At 38.3% G+C, this 9,320-nt stretch overlaps 1 protein-coding gene across 4 annotated transcripts; it reads left to right on the top strand.

Annotated features, from left to right (window-relative positions):
• Window positions 1–1,703: 1,703 nt before the first annotated feature.
• LOC115971120 (scarecrow-like protein 22) lies at window positions 1,704–8,712 on the top strand. 4 transcript variants are annotated; one of them, XR_004087238.1, is made up of 3 exons: window positions 1,704–2,124; window positions 2,227–4,705; window positions 8,695–8,712. XR_004087238.1 is itself a non-coding variant. In XM_031090815.1 (3 exons), exons 1-3 carry the CDS (start codon window positions 2,079–2,081, stop codon window positions 4,644–4,646), a joined length of 2,250 nt encoding a protein of 749 aa, XP_030946675.1. In that variant the 5' UTR covers window positions 1,708–2,078; the 3' UTR covers window positions 4,647–5,050. The 4 variants fall into 4 exon arrangements, 2 of the variants coding, with proteins under 2 accessions (XP_030946674.1, XP_030946675.1); XR_004087237.1 differs by lacking the exon at window positions 8,695–8,712 and adding an exon at window positions 5,976–6,115; XM_031090815.1 differs by lacking the exon at window positions 8,695–8,712 and having other exon boundaries at window positions 1,708–2,124; window positions 2,227–2,865; window positions 3,082–5,050.
• The last annotated feature ends 608 nt before the right edge of the window (window positions 8,713–9,320 follow it).

Here is a 9,320-nt window from a genome sequence, read left to right as displayed (position 1 = left end):
GGCTGTTTCAGATCAAGGAGAAAGTTAAGGACCTACTCGTAGACTTCCTAGAAGCCCAAGTTCCTCAAGCCCGATCTATTATGCCCAGAAATAGTGTTATGCGTTGGTCTCCAGCTATTCGGCCTCTTGTCAAAATAAATTTTGATGCAGCTCTGTTCAAGGATATGTATTCTGCAAGCATTGGCATTGTGATCCGAAACTCTTTGGGTTCAGTCAAAGCTGCTATGTCTCAATGTGTCCCAATCCCTTTCTCTGCAGCTACGGTTGAAGCCTTAACTTGTTGAAGGGCTTTGGTGTTCGCTAAAGAAGTTTCTGCATTGGACTGTATCTTTGAAGGTGATGCTGAGGTCCTCATAAAAGCCATTTGTATGAAAGATGTCAGCAACCCCGAGTATGGTCATGTCATTGAGGATATTTTTGTGTTAGTTAGGGACTTTCATGTTAGTATTTTCAATCATGTTAAAAGATCAGGCAATCAAGTTGCCCATCATCTAGCTAGATGCTCTAAGTTCGGCAGTGAGCTACAGGTCTGGTTTGACACCATTCCTGAAGATATAACTCCTCTAGTTGTTTTTTTTTTTTTTTTTGGTTGCCTACCACGGTATCCGGGGCTTTGCCCCGACTAATCCGTTGGTCGACCCGGGTCGCACACCTGGCTGTGGTGGGTGAGTCTCCCAACGAGGATTTTCTGCATCCACAAGGTCTCGAAACCGAGATCTACTTAAGCGAGAACAAGCTGCTTACCACTTGATCCCAACCCCCGTTGGTAACTCCTCTAGTTGTTTATGATGCTATGTACTCTCCTTAGTTTTTTTAATATAGTTTTGCCTTAAGGGCGGTTATCTCACAAAAAAAAAAAAAAAAAAAAAACTCTTTTCTACAATAATATGTCATTTTTAATACTTGATACTATTTGCTAACTTAAAAAGAGTAAAAAGACCCGTACTTTTTTTTGCTGAATAAAAGACCAGTACTCTTATGTACTTATTATTTCTTAACACGTAAATACTAAACACATAAATACTAGTATGGATTGAGATCAGGTGTAAGGTATTGTACCTAATGCAATTACTATGAATGGTTGAGATTAATAATTGCAAAAAGCAACTTTTAACCTCAACCATTGATCAGAAAAAGTTAAAGAAAAAATTTATGAGAAGTAAAAAGTAAAAAATGAAAAAATTTTGAGACAAAATTAGTAAATTTCACAAATGAAAAAATTTTGAGATAAAATTAGTAAATTATACCCAATGTAATACCCCAAGTAGGAATTGCACTGGATCCTAATCTATACCAGTATACACTATACATATATCAACATTTATTTGGGCAGTTTGTTTAAGCGGTTAAGTGAGAGTTTGAAATTCAAGTTGGAGTCGTTAAACAAACCAAAGATTTAAAAGGGAGTTAACCTGATAAAGTAATTAACTCAGCTTTGAGCTGTACTTTCCTTTTTTGCTGTACTTTATTTACATGATGTGGCTTTGGTAAGAGACTGACAAGAAGGAGTGGAACGTAATTTAGCAGTGGCTGTCCCGCTATCAAAACGTGGGGCGCTCAGTTTGGCCTTGTAGAACTGAAAGAAGGACAATACAATACAGATACAGTATACCACTATGGAGGGTGACAGAAGAACCCAACAGTACTAGTAGAGAAAAAAAAGGTTAAAAAAAAAGCCAAAAAAATTGAGAATGGGAAAAAAAAATTAATAGAGAGAGAAAGAGATAGGGACTAGTGAGAGAGAGAGTGAGCACTTTATTACCTTTTTTATGATGCACGCATCCATAGTAGAACAGAGAAGGGTACACAGTACTGTAATGACATAAGAGGAGAAGAAGAGATTAGAAGCACAAGAACACTACCACCAAAACAGAAGGCATAAGTTCAGAGAAAGAGAGAGAGAGAGATAAGGAGCTCAAATGGATTTTTATTGAAGAGAAATAGATAATATGGAGCTGAAAAGACAGATAAGGAACAAGGATGTCAATAAGAGTAAGAGAAGCTATATCTGTGAAATGGGTTTCTTTTCTTTGCGTTAAAGGACACTTATGGCATGCAAGGAAAGATGGTGGGTCTGAATGAAGAAACATCAGAAGAAGAAATCTGAAAGCACCCCACTTGAGAGCTAAACCCTTATATTTCCATACTCATTGTTCTTTCTTCTTCTTCTTTAAAACTTTCTGGTCATTCTTGAATAACATTTTTGTTTGTTTTCTCTTCTTCTAGGTATGAGAGGGATGCCCTTTCAGCTTCAGGGGAAGGGTGTCTTTGAAATCGCTAGCTTTACTCCGATTTGTTCTTGGAATAGTAACAACAAAAAAGAAGAACTTCTTGACTTTGCAAACAACAACTTTAACAGCAACAACCATAACAACAACAACAACAACAACGAGCCCAGTTCTGTTCTTCATATGAGAAGAAGCCCGAGTCCACCCACGTCGGCATCCACACTGTCTTCGTCATTCGGCGGAGGAGGTTCCACCGACAACACCGCCGGAGGAGGAGGTGGCGTGGCGGCTACGCTACCCACTGTCCCATCTCCGGGACCCGACCCGACCCGGAAAGACGAATGGGCATCGGAGCTCCAACCGATTCCGAGCGGACTGACTGGCGGAGGAGAAAGGTGCGGTCTTGGAGGTTTGGAAGATTGGGAGACCATGTTGTCTGAAACGGCGGCGTCACCGAGTCAGGACCACTCGCTTCTGCGTTGGATCGCCGGGGATGTGGACGACTCGTCGTTTGGGCTCAAACAGCTTTTGCAGAGTGGGAGCAACAGCAATACCAATCCTCTGGATTTGGACGGCAATGCTGGACTGGGAATCGTGGATCAAGGGCCAGGAGTGTTCGACCCCATCATCGGCGGAGGTAATGTAAATGCAAGCATTAATAATCACAATCCTAATTTGGCTTATCCAGCTTCTGGGTTTTCAAATTACCACAACAATAGTAATGGGAGGATTGGTGGTGGTACAACAATTGTACCAAGCTCTTCTGGGGTCCTAAATTGCAAGGTTTCAAGTGTTGGGTTGAATAGCAACAACAATAATTGTTTTAGTACTAATAACAGTCTCCCTCTTCCAGTTACTTTGCCTCCTGGTGTGATTTATCAACAGCAACATCAACAGTTTGAAGTTCCAGATGAGAAGCCTCAGATTCTGAATCCACAGATGTTGATGAACCAACAGCAGCAGCAACAGTCTCAGCATCCTCAAAGTCCAAACTTTTTTCTGCCATTGTCTTTTGCTCAACAAGAACAGCACCTCCCACAGCCCCAACCAAAGCGTCAGAACTCAGGCGGGTTGGACCCCATCACTCAAATCCCAAAACCACCGTTTGTGGATCCTGGGCATGAGTTTTTGCTGCGAAAACATCAACAGCTACAGCCTCAACATATGGGGTTTTCTCCTGGAGTGCAATTTGTTCCTCAGCATCTTCAGCAAAAGCCATTGATGGTGCCCAAGCAAAAAATGGGACCGGGCGAAGAATTAGCCCAGCACCACCACCATCAGCAGCAGCAGCAGCAGCAGCAACAACAACAACAGCAGCTTGCTCTGCTTGACCAGCTCTATAAGGCAGCAGAGTGTATAGGGACTGGGAATTTCTCACACGCGCAAGGGATATTGGCGCGGCTCAATCACCAGCTCTCCCCTGTTGGAAAGCCCCTCCATAGGGCTGCTTTCTACTTCAAGGAGGCTTTGCAATTGCTCCTCCTTATGAACAACCCAGTCACCTCCCCTTCACCAAGGAGTCCAACCCCATTTGATGTTATCTTCAAGATGGGCGCTTATAAGGTCTTTTCCGAGGTCTCGCCCCTCATTCAGTTTGTTAATTTCACTTGCAACCAGGCCCTCCTTGAAGCTCTATCTGATGTTGATCGTATTCATATTGTGGATTTTGATATCGGGTTTGGTGCTCAGTGGGCTTCCTTTATGCAAGAGCTTCCAGTAAGGAATAGGGGTGCCCCATCATTGAAAATCACTGCCTTTGCCTCTCCTTCCACTCACCACCCTGTTGAGCTTGGGCTTATGCGGGAAAACTTAACCCAGTTTGCTAATGAGATTGGGATTAGTTTTGAGCTTGAAGTGGTTAACTTTGATTGTTTGGACCAAACCTCTTATACCCTGCCTATCTTGAGAGCAGCCGAGAATGAGGCAGTTGCTGTGAACTTTCCCATTTGGTCTTCTTCAAATCAACCTGCTGCACTTCCTTCTCTCCTCCGTTTTGTGAAGCAGCTATCGCCAAAAATTATGGTGTCTTTGGACCGAGGGTGTGATCGAACTGACCTTCCCTTCCCACAACATGTTCTCCAAGCCCTCCAGTCCTATATTAATCTCTTGGAGTCTTTGGATGCTGTGAATGTGACTTCTGATGCCGTGAACAAGATTGAGAGGTTCCTCCTTCAGCCTAAGATAGAAAGCACAGTATTGGGGCGTCTCCGAGGCCCGGACAAAATGCCTCTCTGGAAAACACTATTTGCCTCGGCTGGGTTCTCCCCTGTAATATTCAGCAACTTCACTGAAACTCAGGCAGAATGTGTGGTGAAGAGGACTCCGGTTAGGGGGTTTCATGTGGAGAAGCGCCAGTCATCACTTGTGCTCTGCTGGCAGCGCCGGGAGCTCATCTCAGCTTCAGCTTGGAGGTGCTGAGGAGCAGCTATTGGATGAGCAGGGAGGTTGGTTTTTGGGCAACTCACAATTTATCAGAGGTTCCAACTTACTTTTACTTGCTGTTAAGTCAATAAATATTGAATTCTGTTGGTGGCACCTCTATTGTGACTTAATTATGTGAAATATTATGTTTGTGAGTCTCCTTTGCTCATTATCTATCTAGTCCAGACGGAATTGTCTTCGCAAGTACCAAACATCTAACTGGAAAGTTAAGCAGAATCTTAATTATGTCCTTTAAACGTGGATGTTGCTGCTATGGTATTTTGATAATTCTATGGGGAGAGCATGCACCTCATTCTGCATAAGATGATTATAATTTGTTGTATTCTTGACAAGAAATGTGAACTAGTAATGAACAAAGTATTTACAAGAACTTAAAATTATTTTGGTGGGTTTCTGGGTAAGCTTTATGAAATTTAACTCGTAGGTGATGTTGGCTTCACATATTTTTTACATTGATGTGACACCTTTGGATCCACTGATTAAAATTTTTCATTGTAAATTATGTATTTTCTGTCCAAGTAACAGTTGTTCTTATGCATTGGTGAAATTTAGGTAAGTGATAGGTTTTCAAAATGTAGAGGATTTTGAGTCAGGACTAGTAACCAGGTAGAGTTTAGAGGTGGTCAACCAAGCAAGGTATTGGTGAAATGAGCGTCCACTGTGGAGGGCCTTATTTTGGCCTTCAACTCACCTAAGACCATGTATTATCCTAGTTTACTAGTAGATATAGATTTTGGATGCTAACTGTGATTCCGGAAATCAGCCTCTACCAAAAAATAAAATTAGGGGTAAGGTTGCCTACTATCACCTCTCCCAGGCTCCACAAAAGTGGGAGATTTGTGCATTGAGTACGACCTTATTTTTTATGCTAAGTTGCTAACTGTGTAGTAAAAAATAATGTCTCTTGGTAGCTACTTTTTCAAAATTAACTGACTGACCAATTTGTTGAAGTCCAATACCTCTGTAGTCTAGCTACTTGTAAATATGTTATACAAGCTCTACTTATAGTGATCATCAGGACAATGAACATCTCTACTCGATGGACTTGGTTTGCCTTCTCCAGAGTACTTGAAATTGATAACATAAATCATTACTCTCTTGTTCACTTTAATTGGGGATAGATTTCATGCCATGGCATAGGTCATGAGGTCTTTCTTACAGCCTGCACCCATGGTCTTCATGAGTTTCTTAGTCTTTGTAGTGCCTTCAGGTTGAGCAAAATTATGCTGTCCAATTTGGTGACTAAAACAAAGCAATAAGAGTGTTACATAATAAATGATTATCTTTGATCTTGTGCTTGTGTAGGTGCTATGCGTTGGTTTGTTTCAAGTGGACTTGTTCTAGTTGTTCTCAATGTGATTGAGGATTAAAATCTTCAAGTTGCCGAAGTTGCAAAGAGCAGCTTATCTCATAAATTATTGCGACTTTGTAACTTAAATAAGGATGGACCCTAATACTTCTATTTAAGTCAATAACTTGGTCCCCTAAATGTGACTGTTGATTGGTTTTGCATGATCTTACTTGTTTAAGACTTCTAATTAAGTCAATAACTTGGTCCCCTAAATGTGACTGTCGATTGGTTTTACATGATCTTACTTGTTTAAGAATCTTGGTGGTAGGTGCTCTTGATGCAGTACATAATTGGGGTAAAGAATTAAAGATGCTGACATAAAGTTAAAAATTTCTCATTTTTGGGCCCGTTTTAGTTGATGATAGCTTGAGTGTTAGCTAGGGGGTGTTGGACATCATCAAATATGCAATTAGTCTTTCTTTGGAATCTTAGACGGGTAATTACAAGATCCTGCTGTGTGAATGCAATAAATGGAATTACTACGATACAAACCTAACTTTTTGTTTGACAGTATTTTAGATAATCCAAAAATCTGCTTGGTAGGAACTAGAATCTTAAGGCCCGTTTGGTAACGTTGTTCTAATAACGTTTTTTAAGTGTTGTGGAAATACGTGTAGTTGAAAAAGTGTTGTGTAAATACGTGTTGTGTTGTTTACCTAACAAAAAATATTGTTTAAACAATTCAACTTTGAGAACTAGAATCTAGATACTCTTTTACAGGTCCTTGTTTGATAGAAGGGTTCATTTGATGTATTACGGGATGCATAAAGTGTGAGACTCTTATTTCATTATATTCTTGAAATCTAACCATACTAGGTTGAATTGTTGGTTCCAAATTCTGAGCCCAAGGTCTCAAATCTTTACTATATCACTTGGGTCCGTTTGGTTAGAGATTTATAGTATCGTTGTTTAAGTGTTGTAAAAATACGTATTTTAGTGTTCAAATACTGAAAACTATTGTTTAAACAACTGTACCAAACACCCCTAATTGCAAAGTTTCCATTGGAATATGGTAGAAAATGTACAAAGCTTGACAAGATTGATTGATTTAGTTATTGCTTCTCCTCTCAATTCCCTCTTCCACCCCTTTTCATTAAACGCACATGCAGAGGAAACACACATTCACGAGACAAGAAACCTTTTTATTAGCTAACCTGTGAAAAACAAGACTAAGAGAGACCCTTGTGATCCAGGAATAAAAAAACAGCATAGTTCAATATTTTCTTTTGAAATGTCTCTTAACAATCATACAGCCTAGTAAGCCTAAGTGCCTAACATAACACGGTTGTGTTGAATTTGTCATAACGTGTCTGAAAATTTTTCTCCTGCTGCATGTTTTTAATGCACCAAACACGTAACGCGTCATTCTCCTCACTCTTCCTTTAAAAGTAACACTCTTTATGTGTTTTTGTGCTACTTTTTATTGTTATAGGCATAGAACTTGCTTGTCTTAAGAGTACATTGAATTTGCTATTTTGTGATTAGTTTTTGGACATCACCTAATCAATCCACATGGGCCATGTTGATTGAACCTCCACTTGATTACTTTACTTATCTTTCTCCTAGTTTTCATTTCGAAGCCTTGTATTTTAATCCAATTTTTTATATAGATATTTGTATTTAAGTTATTTGAAAGCTAAGATTGTCCACGTCAAATGAATGAAATTCATTTTAGAGTATTATATAACTTTTTTTTAAAATTTTTTTTTGATAGATAGCATTATACAAATATAGTGACGTAAAGAAAGTCTTAAATCTATAAAATTCACGAGAACATGCGGAGTATGGACAGCGACAAAGATTAATCACAGCCTATTTGGTTTCCCAATTCTCTGCCTTGCAAATAAATAAAATAAAAAATAAATAAACAATACGAAACGTCGGTTTCGTTGAAAACGAACTCCTATAAAAATCCTTGCAAACAACCTCGATAATGCTTTGAGATTTAAAGTAAACTAATAATTAATTATTAAGTACTTTTATTATGGAGTAGTTATTTCTTTAAGTATATTATAGAACAAGGTGTCTCTAGATTTTGCAAATCTTCTTGCTAGCCTTCCGATTTGAGTAGATTATTATTGCTCATTTTTTTTTTTTTAATTAGTTAAAATTTTGACAAGCACAGCTCTCCTCTCATGAGTTCTTAATTAGACCTATTTGTTACTAACACTATAGGTTATAGAATAGGGCTCACGAAATTATGAGTGTTAACCATCTCAAAAGGCCATATTATGGAGGCGCATGTGAGGTCAAAATTTCAATTTATGAAAAATCTAGATTAATGCTTTTGGCCATATATGGATCCGTAATACTATAGTATGTTTTTAGCTAAAATTATAGATATGGTTTTTGTTTACTGTCCCGTGACATTAGATTTGCTGCAATCATAATATGTGTCTATTTTTGAACACATATCATGATCACAACGAATCTAATGGTGCTACGCCCAAAATTGTAATACGGAACTTGATTTATGTGTAGAAACTGTTTAAGTTACATTTACTTTATGTTTATCTAGTAATTTGCACACTGATTAGACACTTTATTACCGGGGAACAAAAGTGTAAAAGTTATACACTCCTTTCAAATCAAATGGGACACTTGAATTAATTCCTTTGTGATTGATATTAATGAGCTTATTAGTGTCTAAACTATTGTTTTTTTTTTTGACAGATGTCTAAACTATTGTTAAACGCGATTACATAGTGTGAAAAGAAAGATAATTAGACATCCTTTAGTGCGGAGAATAGGACGTCTATTATCTAAGTCTAGTCTACTCAGAAAAGGACAAAAACAAAAGGGAAATTTTTTTTTCTTTTATTATAATTAAATTTCTGAGGCCCAGGGCTCCAAGCCCATCCATGAACATAAACCAACAAAAATAAATAAAAATAAAGGCATGGTAATATACAGTATAGCTGTGAACTATTTGTTTTTTACTTGGGTGTACAAGTGGTCCAGTCGACCAGCCCAGCCACTGAAAAAGTATATCATGTCCAATTCAGCATCTGTATTGATATTTTTTATCTAATAAATGAGTGATATCTGTTTCAAAAAATCACATCAGATTACTTCAATAAATTAATTACAATCTTCTATACTATCGGGAAGATAAATTAATCATTTATTAGAGTAGTTTGATGTAGTTTTTTGAAACAGATGTTATTCATTTATTGGGTAGGAAATACCGAAACAGATGTTGAGTTGGTATTATCAAAACATGGTATACTTTCTACTAGCCACTTGAGAGAACAAGTTCTTGGTCTGTTGGATTATTGACACATGTCACCAAGCCAATG

This window comes from Quercus lobata, chromosome 12 (genome assembly GCF_001633185.2).
Source record: "Quercus lobata isolate SW786 chromosome 12, ValleyOak3.0 Primary Assembly, whole genome shotgun sequence".
NCBI lineage: Eukaryota > Viridiplantae > Streptophyta > Magnoliopsida > Fagales > Fagaceae > Quercus > Quercus lobata.
Note: the sequence above shows the minus strand (reverse complement) of the source record. Positions and strands in the feature narration are given on the sequence as shown.